The following is a 24,947-nucleotide window of genomic DNA, read 5'->3' as shown; positions in this document are numbered from 1 at the left end:
CAACTCAATGCTAGTTCCGCAATCGTAAAATAGTCGAGAGGGACGGGAGACGGCAGAAACTTGTAAGAGTTTTATTACACACTCACGAACTTGGAAAATATTGGAATTGCCACTTGAACATGCAGATATGAAAGGGTCCTTGTAGGGCCCCGTCCGGAATAGAACTACTCCAGCCGTTCCAGTGAATTGAGTGACACTGACAGATAAAAGATCGATGTCAGATAGTTAACCCAGAACGGAACGAGGACTATATATATCCAAATATAATATAAAATATATATATCAACTTGTGAGTTGATATATATTTATATGTTGTATGTATACGGCGATGGTGTCCGCACGGCGATGGTGTCCGCACCCCATCACGTCTCGTTCCCGGCGGGAGCGGTATGCGGTCTGCTGAAAGCCGCTTTGCGACGATGAATGTAAGAGGAGGAATGAAGGATAAGATTGAGGAAGTATGCCAGATGATGGATGAAAGACGTTTGGATGTGTTGTGCGTGAATGAAACGAAGCGGAAAGGATGCGACGCGACGCAGCACGGCCCTTACACGGCGTATTGGTCTGGAATTTCCAGTACCAGCCGAGGCTGTCAAGGGGTCGGTCTAATTCTTTCTGCACGAATGGCTGAGTGCGTGAATGAGTATGAGTGTGTCAGCCCTCGTCTTCTATGGATTAGGCTGAAAGTTGGAATCACTCGGATCTTCGTTCTAGGTGTTTATGCACCTTGGGATGTGGGTTCGAGGGGTACAACATCAGCAAAAAGCGAAAACGAGGAGTTCTGGAATAGTGTAAGAGAAGTATTGAAAGTTACCAAGCCAAATGAGAAGATTATTATGTTAGGTGATTTTAATGGATGGGTGGGTGTAAAGCGTGATGGATATGAAAAGGTGCTTGGTGCGTTTGGTGACGAAAAGGTGAATGATAATGGAAGAAGTGTATTAGAAATTTGTCTAGAGTGGGATCTTTTTGTGTCGAACTCAATGTTTCAACATAAAGAGATCCACACCTACACAAGAGTGGAAGGTATTTTAAAAAGTATGATAGACTTTGTGATTGTAGATGAAAGATTGAAGAACAAAGTGCTGGATACCCGTGCATATCGCGGTGCTGGCATTGACTCGGACCATTTACTGGTGATATCCCGGATAAGGGGTATCTTCAATCGCTGGCGGCACAGGGTAAGGGAGCAAACCAGCGCTTTGGAAAGAGTAAAAGTAGAAAATTTGCAAGATATGGATGTAGGTAAGAAGTATATTAATAGACTGAAGGATGAATTTGAAGATTTAGAGGAAATGAGCGATATTGAAGATGGATGGAAGGAATTTAAAGAAAGAATTGTGAAAGTAGCTGTTGAAGTGTGTGGTGTAAGTAGAAGAAGGAAAGGAAAAAATCACAAAAATGCGTGGATGAGTAAAGATGTGCAAGAACTTGTGCGATTAAAGAAGAAAGCATGGCTGGATTTGTTAGCAGCAAAAGCTAACTTAAGAATGCAAGAGGTTATAGATGAAGATGTGAATGAAGCACGTAAGGAATATAAGAAAATGAAAGATTTGGTTAAGAAAGCTGTGATTAGAAAGAAAGAAGAGTATAAAGAGGATTTTGATAAAAGGCTATCAGAAGACTTTCAGTCAAATCTGAAAGTATTCTGGAAATCCGTAAGGTCAGCCCGAGGAAATACTATAACCAGAGAGCTGACTAGGATCAGATGCCAGGATGGTAGCGTTGTGAAAGGAGAAGAATGTGTACTAAAGATATGGAAGGACTATTTTGAAAGTTTATTTGAAAAAAAGGAAGGAAATAAGAAAGATTTCTGCTATAGCGAAGAAAAAGAGAATGAGATGGAAGGCGAAATTGAAATGTTCGAAATTGTGGAAGCACTTAAGAGTATGAAAGCGGGAAAGGCTGCTGGGTGTGATAGAGTGTCGGTCGAGATGCTTAAAGCAGGAAAAGGCGTAGTAGCTAGTCAGTTGTACTGCCTTTTCAATTTGTGTTGGAGAAGCGGCCGAGTACCAAAAGATTGGTGTAAGGCTGTTATCGTGCCACTTTACAAAGGAAAAGGGTCACAGCTGGACTGCAAAAATTATCGTGGTATAAGCCTGCTTAGCGTCGTCGGCAAATTGTATGCTAAGGTATTGATTAATAGAGTCAGGAATGAAACTGATGACAAAATATGGGATGCTCAAGCGGGATTTCGAAAGGGAATGGGATGTACTGATCAGGTCTTTTCCTTGCGGTGCATAGCCGAAAAGTTTTTGGCCAAGAGTCAAAAAGTCTATTGCACATTCGTAGATCTGGAAAAGGCCTATGACAGAGTTGAGAGGAATGAATTGTGGTCAGCACTTTCTATGCATGGGGTGAGCAGTCTCTTAATACGAGCACTGAAATCCTTATATGAAGATTCGAGTGCTTGTGTCAGGATAAACGGAGCGCACACTGAGTGGTTTAAGATTGAGAAAGGCGTTAGGCAAGGATGTGTTGCGTCACCGTGGCTGTTCAACCTATTTATGGATAGCTGTTTGACAGATTTGAAAGAGTCTAAAAGTGGATTAAGGATGAATGAGTTACTCGTCAAATGTCTGCTCTATGCCGACGATCAGGTTATACTGGCGTCATCAGCGGAGGAGTTACAGGAGATGGTAAACTGTATGCATGAAGCTTTAAAAGAGAAAGGAATGAAAGTGAACGTAAGTAAAACTAAAACACTGGTTTTTGAAATGGAGAAAGAAATGACAGCATGTAATATTTTGATTGGAGGAGAAAAAGTGGAGCAAGTGAAAGAGTTTGTATATCTAGGATCAAAGTTTACATCAGATGGCAAGTATGATAGTGATATTGAAAGGAGAGTGAACGCGGGGAACATGGTGAATGGAGCTTTGCATGCCTTTATGAGCAGTCAGAAACTATCCAAAAAGGCTCGACTGGCTGTGCACGGGGGCGTGTTGGTCCCGACATTAATGTATGGGAGTGAAAGTTGGGTATGGCAAAAGAAGCATGAAAGCAGAATAAATGCAGTGGAAATGAGAGCGTTAAGGAGTATGATGGGTGTGAAATTGAGTGACAGGATAAGGAACAGCGTGATAAGGGAATGTTGTGATGTGAAAGAAGATGTAGTTACAGGAATAGAAAAGGGTATGTTAAGATGGTTCGGTCATGTGGAGAGGATGAATGAAAGCAGGTTGACTAAGCAGATATACAAGGAGAGTGTGGAGGGAAAGGTCGGAGTGGGAAGACCTAGACGAACGTATCTTGATCAAATTAAGGACGTCCTGGTAAAGGGTCAGGTCAAAAGTACCCGAAACCGCCGAGCTTGTATGAAGAGAGTTATGAATGTGGACGAAGCGAAAGAAGTATGCAGAGATCGTGGCAAGTGGAAAGAGGTAGTCTCTGCCTACCCCTCCGGGAAAGAGGCGTGATTTTATGTATGTATGTATGTATGTATGTATACAACCCACGTTGGGTTTAAGACTTGAAATTTTTAATAACTTGGTCTAGAGTGATTTATGAGAAAATTACGTTTTTTGAACGGTGACACGTGTGTACAACACCTTTTGCACATATGTATGTCTGGACATTATATATAAGTATATGTATATGTTGTGGCGACATCACTACTGTCACACAACAACTGTCAATCATAGCGAAGAAAATGACGCGCTCAACAAATAGCAGCGAAGAGTCTAAATCGCGATTACAAAGATTTCACGGATTGGAGCACAAATACAACCTCCGACTCAACATCGTCGCAGCCGCGGTTTCCCAGGCATAACACCTAGCCTAGCAGAAGATAATTTTGGTAGCGGTCGAGCTGAATCATCGCTGCCGCTTCAGTGTGAACAATCTTAAGTCGGACAAAGGAACGCCAAGAAATCGAACCGGAAACGATATCGCGTTGAGATTTATTATCTTTAGTCGACGACTTAAACTTGGGCATAAGTTGCGGGATGGTAGAAACTAAGTTTATTAAAGTTTAAAACTAAAACCCGACTACTAAAATACTAAAAAGTACGAAACATGAATTACAATACAACAATAGTCTCCGCTGAATATCTACATATATTAATATTATAAAGCTAAAGATTTTGTTTGTTTGTTTGAACGCGCTAATCTGAGGAACTATTGGTTCGAATTGAAAAATTCTTTTTGCATGGAATAGACCATTTATCGAGGAAGATTTTAGGCTTTATAACATCACGCTGTAACTATTAGGAGAAAAAATAATGAAAAATGTGAAAAAAACGGGGATAGTCCATCCTTGAGGGCTTCAATGATGCCCAAAATAACTATTCCACGTGGACGAAGTTGCGGGCACAGCAAATAAGATATATGTTAAAAGATACCCATGGCTGTATGCCACTTTATCTTATTTTATTGTTATAATGAATTTAATTTGCTGCAGTAGGTGGCAAAAGACCACGGCTATCCTATGAACATCCTACTTATATTAAAGAAAGAAAGTACAAGTCAAAATCATAATCCTCCTTTTTGCTTTGCCGTAGTCGGGTAAAAATAGATAAAGTAACGCCAGGTCAACGTGACAGGCGACTAAAGAGCTGGCAGCTTCCTTATACACCTTAACAGCAATTCAGCAAGGAAATACTGCCGTAATCTTTAGTACCTCTCCAGGGGGTCATTCTGACATACATACTTATATATATATTATATATATATATATATATATAATCGCGACTATATTCGCCTTTTACGACATTCATGGGGATGCTATGGAGTGGTCCTATTCTAAAGTGTCAGAAACCATATAAAACTTAAAAGTAAACAATAAAAATAACTAACAATTTGTTATATTTCTGTTCTTATGTCCGATAAGGTGTTCACAAACAAACTAACTTATAAATATGTAATCGCTTCTGCTTATAAATTGTACACCTCAAAGACAGATTCGTTAAACGAAAATAAATTATTCTTTTCTTTCTTGTAAACTACGTGCCTGAATATTATTGCGTGTAGAAGGAAAATGTTGCCAATTTACTCGCGCTGCCTTCAGATACATCGGCTAAGTGAAGTTTCCCTAACCTACGCATTTTGTATTTTTTTTCCTTAAGTAAAACTGTATTTGAACAACTTTCTTTTTTATTTTTCCAAGTATTTATGAAGATATTCATGCACCAAATATTATTTAGTTTTCATATTGTGTCATCATATTCTTAGCAAGTCATTGCCTCATGCACTAAGTTTATAATCGTTGCTTATTGTTCTAGTTACTGTTATGCTATTAGTTAAGGTTTTTTCGCACGAATATCAATTATACATATAAACCATCCTCTTGAATTACTTAATGTTTTAAAAAATACTGTATTAAAATCCGCGTGTGGTTTTAAAGATCCAAGCATACATACAGACATAGGGACAGATGCGGGAAACGACTTTGCTTTATACTATGTAATGATAAACTGCTCTATATATTTGTGAACTAAAATCTTTACAAATAACAAAAAAAAAACAGGAATTCCCCTTATTCTTTTCCGTGATTTGTAACTATACAATTTGAGTTTTATATAATTTGAGTTTTATAGTTTTATGTAATTATATAAAAATAAATTCTTTCAATAATAATAGGTCTGTATAAGGTTTACTTAGCCAATTGAAATACAATAGGAGATCTGATTACTATCAGCGGAGTAAGAAAATGTTTGCAAGTTTGAAGCAGTGTGTCTGAGAAGAATATTAGATTTATCTGGAATCGAAATGACGTGTTTTATACCTATTAATAATTCTGTGGACGCGCCAAAGTTTTCCCTCTGATTTGTCCTGAAAACCCACTTAATTAAGGAGAAAGTTCTCAAGTGCTTTTTTTTTTGTTTTATCAGGATAAATTTATCAAAATATGTTTCAGTAGTTGGTAATCGTCAGTTTAATAAAAAGGTACAAATCACGTCTTTATCCCTCACGAGGTAGACAGAGCCAACAGTCTCGGAAAGACTTAAAGGCCACGTTTAGCTGAATGGCTTAATGATGGAATTGAGATGCAAATAGTTACAGGTTGCTAGCCCATCACCTAAAAAAGAATCCAAAATGTATTATCTATCTTATCTATACTATGTTATATTGTAAGCGTACCTATCCCTTAGTCGCTTTTATGGAATGAGATGGAAAGGTCCTATTCTAAAGTGCTGGGAACCACATGGCATATGTGGAAATATGACATACCTAAGTAAAGATTTAATAATATGTTCTTTTTATTATGTTCAAATGAAAAATATAATATGGGAATCTAGCATTCACTATACCTAGTATAAAAACTTACCTTGGTTAGATTTAAACAATGCTCAGTAAGTATTTAAATGACCAAGAATCACGAAATTTGCGAGCAAAATGTCGGCCATCGAAATTAACGTTCCGAGGCACCATTACAAAGCGTACTAAGATTGAAATGCTACGATATTTTCAGGCGTTTTTTTTTTTAATTCTTCTGCTGCAGTATCGTTAAAGCCTTGATAACGTTATCGTTTTTACTTGGAAAAATTGATAAAGCATTTGTTTCGCAAGTTGAAACTCTTCATGCTTAGATCAAGTAGAATATAGATTACACTTTATTGCAAAATATAAGACAAAAATTTATTCTTTACATAGTCAATCTTAAAAAAATGTACAAAAACTTTGCATTTGTGTAACTCTTATTTTGTTTATTTTTGCTCAATAAACACATGTTTTTAATTGCTCTAAAAATCTAACATCAAATTTTCTAATAACTTATTAGCGATTATATCAAATGTATCTTAAATTGAGGAAAATTTCAAATGTATTCAATCTAGGAATATTACAATATAAATATTCAAATAACTTCGGGTCTGAATATTTTCGATTGTAACAAACAAATCCAAAAACTATCTATATATATATATTATTTATCTTTATTTTTATTTTATTTGACGAAATATTCGTATTGACATAATTAGTTTTACATTCATTCATGTTTTTTTAATGTAGACAATGTACAGTCCACGATTTAGATTTAAGAGATCTATATTTGTAAATTGACGTCCGATGAAAATGCTGCAGTGTAGTTTGTTCCGCCGCTTCTTCTACACATGCGCTTTGGAAGCGGTAGTAGTTATAATTAGATTTAAGCTATGTGACGTCAATAAGTGATACCTTGTATACAATTTTGAAAATAAATGTATTCTATTCTATTCTATCAGACTAAATAATATAACATTTGCTATAGACCTGAAACAGATTAGAACTGGATAAGAAAATGTTCTCCAAGCAGTTATCATATGTTCTGCTTTGTTTCTGGCGGGCGGGTCTACTAATGATTTCCCTAAATGAGTGGTCTGTGCCTCAATCGACCTCGGCTTAATAAGGTTTCTAAGGTCTCGTGAGATCTTAACCCATTTTCTTGGTTCGCATTTAACCTTTGCAATGCGAATTACGAGTAGGTTTAGTTAGAATTTTCTTGTATTAAGTACAACTACGTACGAGTTCAATATATGTAGTTTTATTAAATTTTGCGAAACGTAGGAATTTTGTGTAATAGTGCTCTTTATAATTAGAAAGAGTTTGATCTCACATGATTAGCTGTGTTTTATCCTTTAATTGCTTCCTACGAATAAATAAGAGAATGATTATTCCACTTTGCTGCAAATTTAAATATAGCGTAGATGCATATGTTTAAAAACATTATTATTTCCATCCCTTTATTTTAGTTATGTACTGAATGAAATAATTTTATTGGTACAAGATCTTATAAATATCAGACTACAAATTAGTTTATTAACTTTTAAACGATACACGCGTGAGGCAGAACTAACTAGATTTGAACCCCCCAAGCTTTAAGCTTCCAAAGTTTCAGTCATGTAGCGTAATCCGTTTCAGTGCCTTTGAAAATGCGAGGGTTTTAGACGAATTTTGAAGTTCACAAAAAATATCTAATTCTTTTAAGCAGTGGCTTGTTTTTCAATTACAATTTACTAGCTGTGCCCGCGACTTCCTTCGCGTGGAATAGTTATTTTGGGCATCATTGAAGCCCTCAAGGATGAATAATTTCCCCCGTTTTTTTCATATTTTCCATTATTTCTTCGCTCCTAAAAGTTCCAGCGTGATGTTATATAGCCTAAAACCTTCCTCAATAAATAGTATATTCATACAAAAATAATTTTTCAATTCGAACAAGTAGTTCCTGAGATTAGCGCGTTCAAACAAACAAACTCTTTAGCTTTATGTATAGATTTATTGCATTTCACACATTTCAGTTCTAACTATTATAGTTATTGGCTTAACAACGAGTATCCCGATGAATCCCGTAGGGTATAGCAAAACATTATTGGAACGGCAAGCGGTTTTGTCAATTTGAATGCCTTGAAAATAACTAACACAGTCAAGGTCATAGGTCATAGGCCGGGTCTGCCCCGCAAGGGATATAAACGTGACTATATGTATGTATGTATAAAAAACTCAGCAAGCATTAAAAAGCTATTTTATTTTGTCGGTAACATTCTGCACAGCGTAATCCTAACGAGTTTTGTGACTTTTCGCCTTTTCCATTAGCGTAGGTAGTGTTGAAATAATGTGAAAAAAGAAATATTTAACATTTCAGCTGCCTTTGTGATTCGACGCTATTAAAAATTCCGCGGTGTTGATTACACTGGTAGGTACATGTAGCATTTAGAAAAAATTGTGATCTGTATGATTCCATCTCGTTCCCGTAAATGTTTTTACAGGTGACAAAGTATATAAACAGAATCAAGGCGATTAACTATATTTTTTTTCGGCCATTTTCTCAAGTGTAAGGGATAAAATTGTGTATGTATAAATCAAGAAGGAGACCCTTTGGGAATAAAATAAGTATACCACTTGGTTTGTGGACATGTTGACAAACACATGTTGGAGTCTACGCAGACCTTAGTTTTATCATCAGGACATACGTTCATAGTGACAGGATGTTAGCCCATCGCCTAAAAAAATAATCCTAAGTTTATAAGCCTGTCACTTAGTCGCCTTTTATGACATCCATGGGAAAGAGATGGAGTGGTCCTATTCTTTTTTTTATTGGTGCCGTTAGAACTTAGAGAATGAACTTTAATGTTAATAGATTTATCACTAAAATTCTAGACTGCTCGAATGAAATTGAAACCTACCAATAAATTGTTAGTATTTTTTATTATGGTAAAGCAGTTAACTACCAAACTATTATAACATTTGGTTTAATAGTTTGCTAGTCAACTATTTCGGAATACAGGGGAACTTAGTCGAACACTGTATTGCGCGATTTTAAAGTTTGAAAAGGCAAAAGTATCACCGACAAAAGTGACTGAAGTTAATTGATCGGTACGCGAGCGAGCTAGACCGAGTAATCGATTTGAGATTCATTCGATTCTCTGAACGAGTGGCAAGCGATTTTTTGTATCATTTCTATCGGACTGAGCGATAGTTCAATCTTTGTCTTACTCAAGTTAGTTTTTGTATAGAAAAATAATGGGATTCCTGTGCAGAAAAATAGAATTATAACCCACAAAATTTATGTAAGTATTTCATTTTCAGAATACGTAAATTTCATTTTTAAAATTGATTATCAAAAAGATTTTAATCACTTTACGAGATTTTTCATAATTCATTTATAGCGAAAATTCTTCTATACTTTAGTTAAGTATAGAGAAGTCTTTAATATCAAGTTTCGGTTGTTAGAACTAATCACCTAAGTTTGATCCCGACCATAAAAACTTATCCGCCAATCACAAGTCCTTAGAGTACTGCTCAGACCAATAATAAAAGCGCTTTCCTTTCCCATCAAATATGTGGGAAGTTTACGTATTTCTTACTTAAACATGGTCATGCATGTCTATATCTCTTGAACAGGATCCAATTGACAATTTTGTCCTAATTTAATTAGGGATAACGAGTTAGACATATATTTTATTGTCATAATAATGCTGTGACATACTTATTTTTCGCATATGTATTAGTTAGCATAAATATAATTAAGGCTAATGTAGTTTACCCTTATTTTGATTCGGCTAAATTTATAAAGCATAATGATCAAAAGTCATAATGAAATATTATTATATTTATAATCTGAAAATGAAAAGAAGACCACGTTCTAAGGCAGTACATATAGGAAAGCAGTAGGCGAGGTGGCCCTCGGCCCACCCATAAGCCGCCAATATGTTTATTTTCTTTAGGAAAGATATTTTATTAAATGTAAACACTTTTCTTTATAAAAGTTACGCTTCGATATTACTATGCATTAGCATATTTGGGCTACGAATATGATTATATATTATGATTTACTATTATTTTATTATGCTTAAGGTAAGTATGCTTATAAAAATGTGCCTTAACCTTTAAGTACTGACGTGGGTGTCTCATAGACGGCGAGTTGACAAAAATAAGCCTTATTTCAAAGGTGTTAAAGATACCCCCACGTCCTTCCCTGTAGCTTCGGGGTTGAACACGCTGATTAATCAGTCGAGCGCTCGCGAGCGGCGCGACAACATGTTCGGCTCTGGAGCTGTGCAGTGTCTCTCAGACGTAAGGTCAGTATTAATGTTGCAGATCTATTAGACGTCAGATCATGATTAGTGTGTGTCTTTCTAAGGGTCTATAAGACGTTACCTCATCATTTGTCGTATTTTTTTAGATGGATCAACCAAGTACATCGAAAAGTAGCCGCAAAAGAAAGAGAGTGGTTTGTGCTACTAGTGAAGACTTCGAAAATACTTTACAATCTTGGATAGAAACGGAAATTGAGGGCGATTTTAGCGATGTTGACGATGATCAGGCAGACCCAGATTTTTTCTTACAGATCGATTGCCGAGAGTTGCGATTGTCAATCGTACGCGTACTTGGTCCAAATAAGCCCCCGGAGCCTGAAACAATACCCCCTGAAAATACAGAAGTAGCGAGAAAAACCTGTAAAATCTGTCATCAAGACTTAAAAGGCGTACTAAGTACAATTGCATTGAATGCCGCAAGCCCATTTGTCTTGGTTGTTCAAAAACAATGTGCGTGGACTGTGTAGACAACAAGTAATTTGTTCCTAAATATTTGCGTGATTTAGAAAAGCATTTGTAACCTAAGCAATATCAATACTAAGACTGATTACAAAATGTAAGAATATTGCCAAAAAATCCAAATAATTCGATTATAGCTAAGATTATAAGATACATGTTTATTAAGTAAGCGAAATGAAGGTTATTTAATTTGTACCAAATAAATACTGATTTTATATGAAAATGTTGTTGTTTTTACACTTCCTAAATAGAATAATAATAAACAGATCAGAATATAAGTAAATAATGTGCAAATAGTAAACAGAAATAATCCTTTTCGATTGTTTCTTAAGCCGTCTGAGATACGTCACGTCACCATTCATGATGTGACTAAGTCACGTCAGTACTTAAAGGTTAAACGTGTGCCAAATTAATACTGTTCCTAAATAATATAAGTATAAGTAAAAGAATAACATGCTAAATTATGACAAAAAAACGTATGCATCAAAATAGGAAACAGTTCATGAACAGCAGTAATTAAAGCAGAGAGGACGTAGTTTCTGCCCGGGATTCTGCCTACCACCATAAGAAACGGGCATGAATAGACATAAAACAAATATTAAAAGACGGAAGGTTATATTAAAACTTCGATTACATAGCGCCACCTGTTGCTCACTCTAGAGTATTAATATATAACAATGAATTTTGCATTCGAAATGTGTAATGTCCGTCGAAGTGGAATAGGGCCGAATGATATTTGATTTGATTTTCAGTTGCAAACTAGTTTCTGGTTGAAATGTACAGATTAATTTGTAAAAAAAAGAAAATTCTTTCGCTTTTTGAAATTTCGCGTATATATTAAGAGTCTGGTTAGGGACGTAGAGTACCGTTCATTCCGGTAAATATTTCAATCCTAAACCTCTTTATACAAAATTGTAAAACGCACTGGCCGCTAAAGAAAAGTTATTATTTTTTAGAGACAAAAAGAAAGATGTTTTTTTTTATTTATTCTATAAATAGATTTGCCACCCAGTGACTATGTCACTCCCTTTTGAGGTTGGGTCAGTAGTTCTTTTTTTTTCACATTTTTCTCGTTATTTTATGTTTAAAGTTTTTATAGCAGAGTTTTATTAGTTTTACCAACACATACCATTTAATTTTACGTCCCGGCTATAATCTTTATGTACCCTTAGACTAATAAAGGAATCTAGATATCTTGACTTTTCTAGTTTTGTGACGTCTCTGTTTATCCCGTATAAGATTATATGTGTATATTCAAAAGGAAAAAGTAACGTTACACTAGAAAAGATCCTAAAAAAAAATGTAATAAAGATGTTCACTTGATGCCGGAAAGCTGACCAGTTTAACAATTACGCACCAGACCGTATGCTTTTTGCGTTTCGCTGCCCATTACCTTAACGTTACCTCTATGGACCAAATTTTATTTTCCATAGACTAACTTATGAATAAAACACCAAATAGGTACTGTTACATTTTAACAAAAGTGGGTAGATGTTTCTCAATAAGTATGTAGGTACAATTTTATTACAAAAGTTGACAAAATCCTAATCGAATGGTAAAAATAGCAATCCCCGATATAAAATTTCAATTCCATCACTAAACCATGCAGATGAAAGCCTTTCGGTTCTTTTTGAAACTGTTGGCTCTGTCTACACCGTAAGGGGTCAAGAGTACCCGAAACCGAAGAGCTTGTATGAATGTGGATAAAATGAAAGTATGACGGCAATATGGCAAGTGGAAAGATGTAGTCTCCGCCTACCCTTCTGGGAAAGAGGTCTGATTTCGTGTATGTTCGTGTAAATCTAATTAACAAATATTTATTAAACTCGTTATCAACCCCAATGTAATAAAAATACACACGTTCAGTTAATCCCCCAATTTCTGATGCTCATAACTTTGAAAGAGCGCTGATGGCATAAACAGTAAGGGGTGTGAAACATAGAACCTTGTTTCAAACTCGGGATCCATACTTTTGTGTATGTACTGAACAATAATCGATGTTCAAACGACGGAAGACGAAGTGAAAGCTTGCACATCAGGTTTTGAATTTTAAGTTCTTTGGCGACATAATAACACATAATAAACAGAATTTATTAATACCCATTAAATACAAAAAATAACGGATGTTATACTACCTAGCTAATTAAGTTTTGCTATTAACCATAGTTTAGAAATGTATTTTTTCCCTTACAGAGGTTGCAGAGGTGAGAGGGAAATAACTGAATTATCAAATCAAGGATAATGGTTGAAGAGGCATCTCGAGTTCCTCTTCAGAAAAGGGAGGGACTACCGCCAGGACAAAGAAGTCTGGGCGTGGGTGTATTTAAAGATACCCTAAACGGGATATATTTTAGACGTTTAGATTATTCTGACGTGGGCTGGGCATGTCCCATCTTGCCTCAATCCTACGTCCATGAGTCCGATTAAGTATTTCGAAATCCCCATACCCATATTACAAATGCGAAAATCTGTCCATTAGTTGGCAAAATTTTAATGGAAATTATTAATTAGATTATTCTAGATGAGAGACCGTGTGGTTCCCGGCACCAATACAAAAAATAATAGAACCACTCCATCTTTTTCCCATGGATGTCGTAAAAGGCGACTAAGGGATAGGCTTACAAACTTGGGATTATTTTTTTAGACGATGGGCTAGCAACCTGTCACTATTTGGATCTCAATTCCATCATTAAGCCGAGCAGCTGAACGTGGCCATTCAGTCTTTTCGGGACATATGTATGTATGTAGATCAATCCTACTTTCATTGTAAAATCCTCACGAAAACGAAAAAAAAAACAAAATCTTTAGCTTTACATTCCATTACAGTAAAAGCTAGTACCTATTGTCTTAAAGTTACATAAGTCCAATTTTAAGAACCTTATACTACTATTAACTACTATACAAAGGACTTTTTTCAGTAAAGTTTTCCGAGATAAGCAGTTGAAATGGTCTCCATTTTAAAACAATAGACACTTGAGAAGCGGCCAAATTTGCAGAGCCACTTTGTAAGTATATTACAAACTTTTTATATAGATTTTTTTTAAACAACTTTTTTAATGTGATTCTTTCTGTGTGATGATCTGGGTTCGATCCCCGGTTAAATCTAAATGGAAAATGATATTTTTCCGATTCATCAGGCCTTTTTTTTATTATGAAACTAAATGTTTCCCGCGACTACGAATTGTAATTGATGAGTGTATCGTCTTTTTTTATTCGATTTTTAGACGTCAACCGGTGATACTTTTAAGATTGGACACCATGAACCTTTATTATTAAGTATTTTTTTTTTAATGTTGTTTTTTTCACCTGATAGTTTAGTATATTATGTGTCGGCTTCTAATGGCTAATACATTTCTCCCTTTTTGTTTTCTAGACGCTGCAGAAAGCAAGCAACAAGTGCTAATATAACTTAAAAAATTATGACGCCTAATAATATTAAGACTTTTAATGTAGTCTATGACTCCCGGAGATCTGATTTATTTTTGTGCTATTTAATCACAATCGGTCGGCTCTGAATTTATTTTTCTTTTCAAAAGTCCTAATTTGAATTATGGAGAACCTTCAATTGCTATGCATAACGTAGTCTTGTCAGGATATTCCAAATATAAAAAACAATAGAATAACATAGCTTCTTAGCCGTCCAATTAAGATATATGAGAATTTTTCTCAAGCAAATATTATTAACTAACAGTAAATATATCATTTATATATAACTGAAGACATCATCAATAATTCTTCTTTTCGTGACAAGGAATTGGGCCGCTATTCCGTATATTCCTGTAGGAAGAAATACCGGAAAAATTACAAGCATTTTCACAATAACGTAGTGCTTCTGTATAATTTTTTTTTTGTTAATTTCAATAAAATTCCGCATTGATTTTTATTTAACCAACCATCAATAATTAACAAATTTCATAGCAAAAGCACGTGGATGGCGTTTGTTTGATGGCAATAAAATATATTATTTGATCGTCTCCACGTCGTAAAATTTCTCTGTTCTACTTTTAACATTCATTTATTTATTCAAAAACGAAAAAAACCAAGGACCTTTTTCAAGGGACCTTAATTACGACCCCGCGTAAACAAACATACTTTTTCTCAGTCCGGTACAAAGCTTGCAATTGCCGTGTAAAATAGAACGTTTGCCAAGTTAATTTTAAATTTCGAAAAAAGAACGCAACCCCATTATAATTTATTTAAAGTTTTAGTGGCGTACCTTGTTCGTTCGTGAGGACGCGGGCCGGCGCGGAAGTCATGTGGAACGTTCGCACACACCGGTTGCGCGCGGTTACTGAAACTGAAACTGTCAAACGGGCCGTTTCGGCGGGATCCCGAGCCGTAGTGACGTGACTAACATCGATACGTAACGTGACAGATTGAGTATCGATAAAATTTACAATGTCAATGATTTGAGAGAAATTATTTTTTTTTAAGTAATACTGTAATTAAAACTTTGGTAGTATAATGTTAATTTATTGTTATTCGATTTTAGCCACATTTCATGTTGTTTAACGCTGCGCTTTTAGAATATGTCAATATTTTTTTTAATGTGAACGAGGATGATGTGTCATTCGAAACATCGATAGCAGCAACCCTAGTCGTAACGCATGCGTAGAAGCCACCCTCCAACGATTGCTGGGCAGAATAACCACGTTGATTGATTCACGAACTTGTGCGCAGGTTAACTCACCCAAGGCACGTGCCTTAAGTAAGGGACTCCATTCTTACGAGACCCCCCACCCCCCTCTAAGTCTTTAACAAATGTGGCACAACAAGGTTTCTCCTAAAACCCGACAGCTCTGACAAGTTTGGTTGGTTTTTATCTGGGCACTGGGTGAATGCGCGCGTCATTTGTTTTGAAAATGGAATTGTAATGCGTAGGTCGTAAGTTTGCGAGTTCACAACTATTGTTTCTTTTTTATATTCTTTCTGCCAGTATTCTTTACTCTTTATTAGGTATAAAGGCGATTTCTTTTTAGTGGGACGTAAAATGGGCTCAAATGTCTGCTTTGTAGTAAGATGATGTGGTTCGAGTTCAAAAACCTTCTATTTATTTATTTACGCCAATAGTACAAAGGTTGTAGTACAGCTCTTAAAGTATTTGGCAAAGAATTATTACATAACAAAATATAATCTTGACAGCCTTCATTTCAAACACAAAGAAAATTATCTAATTTAAAAACAAAAGGTTTAATTGTTTTGTTAATTCGTTTGTAAATAACATTGTCATCTGCGCGACTCAAAGTTCCTATAGATTTAAAAGTATTTAATAGAATTGTCAGTTTTCACCAACATACATGATCAACTGACTTCTCATGTTTAAAAAATACAATTTTATAAGTTTTGATTGTAACAATAATTAATGATAATTAAAAAATAAACCAATACATTAAAAAAAATGAAATATATTTCCGTAAATTCCCAGTTTATCCCAAAGATTATTGATCATGAGATCATCATAGTAGATAGTAGTTATAATTAAATTTAAGTTATGTGACGTCAATAAGTGATACCTTGTATCCAATTTTGAAAATAAATCTATTCTATTCTATTCTATCACCAAGAGCATTATCTGAGATTGACACCAACTTCCTTGAGAAATGGATCAAATTGGAGGAAATTCCCACGGGAACTAGAGGAACGGGTATAATATATTGATATATTCATTAAAATAAAATATCTATCGTATACGAAAGTGTGATCTTTTGTCTATCTCATAAACTAGACTAATAAAGGTGTAAATCTGTAGAGCGAATTTAATTAAATTTCTTATTATTTCTAGGCCAAATAAATACTACTTATTTCAATAAATTCCCACGGTAGAAGAACCCTAGTCTGCTGCTAAAGCTGGTGTAATAAATGATAATCGATCAATACCGAGGGTGCAATTTAGGGATGTTCGACCAACCGACTTTTGCGACAGACCAAAACCTATTTGGGCGAAGAAATGGCTCGTTTATATCCCTTGCGGGGTAGACAGAGCCAACAGCCTTGAAAAGACTGAATGGCCAGTTCAGCTATTTGGCTTAATGATAGAATTCAGATTAAAATAGTGACAGGTTGCTAGCCCATCGTCTAAAAAAAGAATCCCAAGTTTGTAAGCCTATCCCTTAGTCGCCTTTTACGACATCCATGGGAAAGAGATAGAGTGGTCCTATTCTTTTTTGTATTGGTGCCGGGAACCACACGGCACATACATACATAATCACGACTTTATCCCTAGCTGGGTAGACTGAGCCACCAGTCTTAAAAAGACTGATAGGCCACTCTCAGTTGTTAGGCTTAGTTATAGAATTGAGATTCAAGTAGGTAGTGACAGGTTGCTAGCACATCGTCTAAAAGAAGAATCCCAAGTAGTATGCTTACAAACTCGGATAGAAGTACCTACCTATGTACATCCCAACGATATTTGGGCAAAGTAACACATCTCAACGATATTTAAGGGACGTAGGTCAAGGACGAAAATTTAACGGGAATTTTCCTGAAACCACAAAATAACTCATGTCCGCTTCGTGCGGTGGATTCCTTTGATTTTTATTACTTTTGTACAGTTTTTATTGCGGTTGTGGTGAGGAAAAAACGGACACTGGATACTTTTTAAAATTACTGTTTTTATATAAACTTTTGGACCAGCTCAATCTGTGTGATATACGCGAAAAAAAACATCAAACACAGGTTTAATTAATTCTTTGAAACATTAGTTTTAAATAAATATAAAATTAAATATTAATTAAAGAAAAAAATACAAGGAAAATAATTTCAAACCACTTCAGGAGTATGTATAAAATGAGACAGAATTTATATATAAAACAGCTAAATTCGAAATAATAACAGCTACCAACGTCAGAAGCTTAATGAGACGGCATTTATATTTACTAGCTGTGCCCGCAACTTCATCCGCGTGGAATAGTTATTTCGGGCATCATTGAAGCCCTCAAGGATGAATAATTCTCCCCGTGTTTTTTTTTCACATTTTCGTTATTTCTTCGCTCCTAATAGTTGCGGCCTGATATTATATAGCCTAAAGCCTTCCTCGATAAATGGTCTATTCAATACAAAAATAATTTTTCAATTCGAACCAGTAGTTCCTGAGATAAGCGCGTTCAAACAAACAAACAAACAAACAAACAAACATGCTCTTCAGCTTTATATATTAGTATATAGATTGACAAAACAAAATCAACAGTCAGTTATCAGACAGTAAAATAGAAAGTGAATTTTGCAGTTGCCATTTTCCTCTTAACAGTTCAGGCTAGTAGCAGCTTGATAGTGATAGGTTGTTAGTTGCGACTCGGCTGCCTAAATGGGCTCTTTGATTGGCTGTGTCACTGAAAATAAGTTACTCTGTTACCATACATTGACTATTGATCAAATTTGACGTTCGAAATTTAATTTTAACGCTGTTACAGACACGCAGAAAATTACGATTTAGGCAGGGACTACACATTTATATATACTATTTATTGTAATGTATTTAGTGTAATATTATTGTAATGTAATGTGTATTAAAATCTATATTAAAACCGTAATAAACAGACATATTTTTTTTTATTTATAAAATTAGTATTGAAATATTCCTGGATCGCGTATGATTAGAGGTCAAAATAAACTATATTTTTCTTAAAATTTTTACAGAAACGAAGCCAATATCAAGCTAGTAACGATTTCAATTTGTTGAAGTTCTACATAAAATAATAGTTTTCTTATTGGTAAGCGTCGGTGGAATCCTACTCACAAACTCACAAGCGAGAGATAACGGCTTCAAATCCCACTGCGCCCATATATCAAAGAATTTATGCTAATCGATGCTGCTACGATGAGGGAAAACTTCGTGAGTGCCGTGTGGTTCCCGACACTGAAGAATCGAAACAATATCTCTACTTACTTTTATTGAGATTGCTCGTTACAGACAAAAAAAAAAATCTTTTGTTCTATACAACAATTATACAATAAACTAGCTGTCCCGGCAAACGTTGTTTTGCCATATAATATATATGTGTAATGTATATATATTAATTATATTATATGGCAAATACATGTCTATTTTTGTACATATTATTTTTTATTTTCTTTTTATGGTGTTTTATGAAAAAAATATTTTTACTTTATTTACTTTACTGTCAACGTCATAATAATAAGTACAAAGTTAGTACATAATAGTATGCTATAACGGTTGGATAGACAATTTTCATGCTGCTAGTTCGTGCTGGAACTTGATCCAGAGGTATTAAGTTACAATAACAGATGATGCCGTCCACTGTTACAATGGTGAAACGTCATCCATGTTTGTAAAAGATCAAACTGTCGCCTGCCTTGTTAGTATGTTTTTTATTTATTTAACTGCTGTCCTGTTCAGCCGTGTGGTTCCCAGCACCAATAGAAAAAAAGGATAGGACCACTTTTTTTAAAACGACCAATGTCGTATAATGCGATTAAGGGATAGGCTTGCATACTTGGAATTCTTCTTTTAGGCGATGGGCTATCAACCTGTCCCTATTAGAATCTCAATTCTATAATTAAGTCAAACGATAGCTGAACGTGGGCCTATCAGCCTTTTCATGACTGTTGAATCTGTCTACCCCGCAATGGATATAGACTAGATTATATGGATGTATGTATGTATGAAACACATTTATACACTATAGACAGACAGTGCTTATGAAATGAAACAATTGAGGTAACAACACATTGGATGTGTTATCATTTCGAAATAGTGTACGTTTGGTTAATGTAGAATTGACATTCGTTTGTTAGCGCAAGGTTGGTCAAGTAACAAACTTATAGCGGAACGTAGTTGTTCAAAAGACTCGTCCAAGCTCTTTACCTTTGTCGTCAGATTAGGACTCTTCAAATTAGCTTAGCAGTATAACAATCATCTCAATGTTGAGTAAAACTGTGAAATAGCTTTCTAAAAAGCGTCATTTGAAAACTGTTTTAACGTTTTATAAAACGTTGGTCACCATTTTTAGTAGTTCCTTGAGCTAATAAGCTTTTCTGGTCGTGTTAATTGTGTTATCATCTTCAAGAAGAAAAGAAAAATGAAGATTTGGATGGCGCAAACAAAACTGTGAACATTCAAAAACTGTAGCTGTCAAATGACCTCATAATTTCAAGCTTACGAACTCCGGCGCTGAAGGTCGAATTTAGAATGATTGTGGTCTGATATACTCAAGTTCCTCAAAATCATCTTCGTCTTTTTTTTAAAATTTAATACTCGTCTGTGGAGTTAATTAGAGCGTCCTCCATTCATGTCTTTTCTCTGTTAATTATTTTTATTTCTTGATATATTCTAACGTTTACATTTCGCTTTATATGATCAAAATATTTTATTATTGGTCTATCTCTTTTTCGCTATATCATAACGCTTATAAAATCGCAACCTCCTATGACATGATAACGTACAATGTAAATTGACGGGTGGTAAGGCTCTAACTTTGACGCCTGTATTTGCTCGCTGAAACAAGCAGTCACATAATGAACAATCCGAGCTATTGTGTCATCGGAATTGCGCGAACGAAACATTGAAACGGCAGGTTTCAGTACGATTTTGCAATGCAGGGAACTGTAATTAAATTTAATTTGTTCCTAGCTTCTGTCGATTGTGGATTTCTACGGATGGACGAGAGCTCGATTGGATTTGTTTTAATTTTGAACTCGGCTGTCGGTGGCTGACCGGTTAAGGTGTCAGACTTATAACAAAGCGAACATACTTATAACAAAGCCAATATACTAATTAACTCGTATTTGATTTATTACCTCCTGAGACTTAAGATGAGAGGAAACATTGATTGTGAGAAACCTATTTACTGAAAACTGTTAATGATAAAAGGATAAAGATTAAGGTTAACTAGTCCATTGTCTAAATAAAGAATTTCAAGTTTTTAAGAGGTTTCCTTGATTGAAGAAGAAAAAGCAGCTTTTGCGCGCTCAGGTTTTACAATAGAAGCAAGTCATAGCCAGAAAATATAATAGTGTAGGTACTAAACGCACTCAAAGCTAAAATACTTCCATCAGAAATCTACATACATACATACTTATGGTCAGGTCTAAATCCCTTGTGGGGTAGACAGAGCCAACAGTCTTGAAAAAACTGATAGGCCATGCTCAGCTATTTGGCTTAATGATAGAATTGTGATTCAAATAGTGACAGGTTGCTAGCCTCTCGCCTAAAAAAAATTCCAAGTCTGTAAGCCTATCCCTTTTTCGCCTTTAACGACATCCATGGGAAAGAGATGGAGTGGTCCTATTCTTTTTTGTACTGGTGCCGGGAACCACACGGCATATCAGAAATCTAATTTCCATTAAAGTTCCCTTTTACTGTACGCGACAATTCATCATCTCGAGTTCTTTGAAAGGATTGCAAATGGCGAGAAGTTTTATTCTTGTACATAGATATAAAATTAAATTCCCAGGGCGCGGAAAGAGGTCCGACGTAATTTGATTATTGGTTGAAGGAGATCCTTTTCCAATACCTTTAATTTTATTTAGCAACATAAAAGACAAGCTGTAATTTATTTATGAGGATATAAAATGACGGGGGTGCGGTTGCAGCAAGTTTAAGGTAATGGCTTTTGTTTAAAATGAATAAAGATCTCTCTCAACCTCATGCTACTTAGGCTTACGCATACAATTTACCTTTTTTAAGTATTTTTTTGCTAATACGCATGATGAAAACAGTATCACAAAGTAACATCTTTCAAAGTACATGCAGGTTAGTTCAGTAGTTCAATGTACGCATCCGATATACCTAAGTATAGGACTGACAAAAGTTTTCAAACAAGAGTTCAATTTGGGAAACAATTCGTTTCATGTTTCAAATTAAACATATCACGTGATGTTAGTTCAGGATGAGTTGTTTACAAATACTTACATACATATGGTCACGTCTATATCCCTTGCGGGGTAGACAGAGCCAACAGTCTTGAAAGGACTGAATGGCCACTTTCAGCTATTTGGCTTAATGATAGAATTGAGATTCAAATAGTTATACATGTTGTTAGCCCATCGCCTAAAAAATAATCCCAAGTTTGTAAGTTATCCCTTAGTCGCCTCTTACGACATCCATGGGAAAGAGATGGAGTGGTCCTATTATTTTTTGTATTGGTTCCGGGAACCACACGGTAGTTGTTTACAAATGGACACAATTATTTTTAACTAACTAACTAACTAACCGCGCACCGCGCTCAATCAGTTGACATCTGTTTAGCTTCCCTCGGTGATTTTTAATCGTAATACCTTGTATAAAGCTATTGTTTGGCATCGATTTGTATATCAGTAAATGGAAGAGTAATTGGGCTCCACGCTGGTGTCTCAGTGTGCAGTGAAGGATATTGCAATTGTGAGTAACAACAACAATTCATTTCAAAATATTTGCGGGCACTCATCAACGCACCGCGGTACCGGCCGTCGTCGAGCGGTGACTCGGTGACTCACTTTCGCCTCAAGGACACGCTCGCGTGCATCGCATCTTACGCTTACCTATTTAGCTTGAACCGCCCGATATTTATCAATATCTAATATTAGGGAGTATGGCAAATGCAAATAAAAAGATATGCGCTGGTTGTCGCAATGTCACTTCCACAAGACAATACCTAGTTTGTTCACATTGTGACCTAACTTACGATTTGGAATGTGCTAATGTCCCGGAAAAGCGATTTTTTATTATGACGTCGGACCATAAAAATCAATGGAAATGTCCAGAGTGTTGTAGTAAACAACCGAAGAATAATAACTCAAATACGCCGGTGCGATCAGCAGCATCAGACATCGCCACAAAATCATCGGCCAACCCCCCGTCATCCAGTCGTCATGATGATCATGTAAATGTAGCTAAACGCGGGAAGAAAACTGATGATTCAGGCCCTCCGTTGTCGTCCCCTATTTTAACAGAGGATAACTTACGAAATATATTAAAACAAGAATTTTTAACTATAATGCGAACGGAGTTAAGGAGCATTCGCGAAAAAATGGATAATTTTCAAACTGCTGCTGAATTTTTTAATAAACAATATGAGGATCTCAAAGCTGTGGTTGAAGAAAAATCAGTCTTAATTGATAATCTCAAGGAAGAAAATACTGCTCTTAAGTCTTCGGTTGTCAATCTTGCTACGAGATTGGAGTTGGTGGAGCAACAACAACGTGATTGTAATGTTGAGATCAATGGAATTCCCGAAAGTAGAACCGGCAATCATCTCACTGACACAATTATAAGAATTGCTAACACCGTGAAGTTCTCTATGGCGGATACCGATATATTACATGTTACGAGGGTAGCAAAAATGGACAAAACCAGTGCTCGTCCACGCACCGTGATCGCGAAGTTCCAGAGCATTCGTCATCGGGATGGCTTCCTTGCGTCTGTGGCATACTACAACAAAAAGAACCCCAAGGACAAACTGAACACCCGGCACTTGGGCCTTGAGGGAGCGAGCAGTCCGGTCTTCGTATCCGAGCACCTCACACCTGGAAATAAGTCTTTGCACGCACAAGCGCGAAAAGCGGCGAAGGAGGGAAACTATAAATTTGTGTGGGTTCGTAATGGGCGTATATTTGTGAGAAAAGATGAATATTCACAACCTATTCTTGTTAAGTGCGCTACTAGCCTGGCAAAAATTGTGTAACTTTTTTTTTGTTTATTGTGCCACATTGTAAAGTTTGTCACGCCTAATTGTCTAATTAATGGATTTAAGTATTTATTACCAGAATACCGGAGGTCTTAGGACCAAAACCACTGAAGTATATAATAATATAGCAATATGTAATTATAGCGTAATAGTTTTTACGGAAACGTGGTTCAATGACTGTATAAATAATAGGGAGTTTATAAATGATAGATACGTAGTATATCGCAGAGATCGTGATTTCTCTAAGAGTAATAAATTGGATGGCGGTGGAGTTCTAGTGGCAGTTTTAAGGAGTATTAAGTCTGCTCGTATGTACGCATGGGAAAGTGAATGTGAGGACTTGTGGGTTACAGTAGAAACGATTATGAATAACAGGTCAAAAACTATAGCAATATGTGCTGTTTATTTGCCGCCACCAATTAAATTGGATAACATTTCGATATTTTTTGAGAAATCAAGCTTAGTCTGTGAAAGTCGGTGAAGTGGCAGAAAATGGTCAAGACATAGCGGATTTATTCGCTAAACTATTTAGTACCAACTTTACAGGGAGCTCCAGCGCTTCAGCTCACTTCCCTCCCAAAATGTGTCCAACTTTGTCTGGTATAACCATTACTCCAAGGTGCATCTTACAAAAGATACGTAAGTTAAGTATTCATAAAAGTGCCGGTCCCGATGGTTTCCCCCCCATTTTTGTTAAGAGTTGTGCTGCTGTTCTGAACTTGCCTCTTACTATCATATTCAACTTTTCCTTACAGACAGGGCAGTTTCCAGACGAATGGAAGAAAGCTAGAATAGTACCTATATACAAAAAAGGTGATCGAGGTGATATACGGAACTTTAGGGCAGTCTCCATTCTTTCTATAATTCCGAAGCTGTTCGAATCTCTTGTGGAACCCGTCATATCCATGCATCTTTCTGATCTGATAAGTCGGAATCAGCATGGCTTCATGAGCAAGCGATCAACGGAGACTAACTTAGTTTCGTTGGTTTCTAGACTGGCACGTGACGTGGACGCAGGATTTCAAGTAGATGCGATATATACGGATTTCACAAGCGCATTTGACAGAGTCAACCATTCATTATTACTAGCGAGACTTGAAGCAAATGGTATTCATGGTTCGCTGCTGAATTGGGTCCGATCATACCTAGAACGAAGATCACAAGTTGTTGCGGTGCTTGGTTATGAATCTAAGATCTATTACGCTGACTCCGGTGTTCCTCAGGGTTCACATCTTGGGCCCATATTATTCTCTTTATTCATAAGCGACTTACCGGAAGTCATTTTGAGCTCGGAGTGTTCAATGTTCGCCGATGATGCAAAAATATATAGGGTAATAAAAAATTCCACTGACGC

The 24,947-nt window shown here is 35.9% G+C and overlaps 1 protein-coding gene across 1 annotated transcript in view; it reads right to left on the bottom strand.

The window, feature by feature from the left end:
- The window catches only part of LOC106133812 (dipeptidase 1), a 122,905-nt gene extending 107,660 nt beyond the window's left edge, over window positions 1–15,245 (bottom strand). The window contains exon 1 of the mRNA XM_060953775.1: window positions 15,187–15,245. Coding sequence (XP_060809758.1) covers window positions 15,187–15,226 — 40 coding nt within the window. The 5' untranslated portion in view covers window positions 15,227–15,245. The remainder of the gene's footprint in view (window positions 1–15,186) is intronic.
- Window positions 15,246–24,947: the final 9,702 nt, after the last annotated feature.

This window comes from Amyelois transitella, chromosome Z, assembly GCF_032362555.1.
Source record: "Amyelois transitella isolate CPQ chromosome Z, ilAmyTran1.1, whole genome shotgun sequence".
Lineage (NCBI taxonomy): Eukaryota > Metazoa > Arthropoda > Insecta > Lepidoptera > Pyralidae > Amyelois > Amyelois transitella.
The sequence above is the reverse complement of the archived record's forward strand: the minus strand, read 5'-3'. Positions and strand labels throughout refer to the sequence as shown.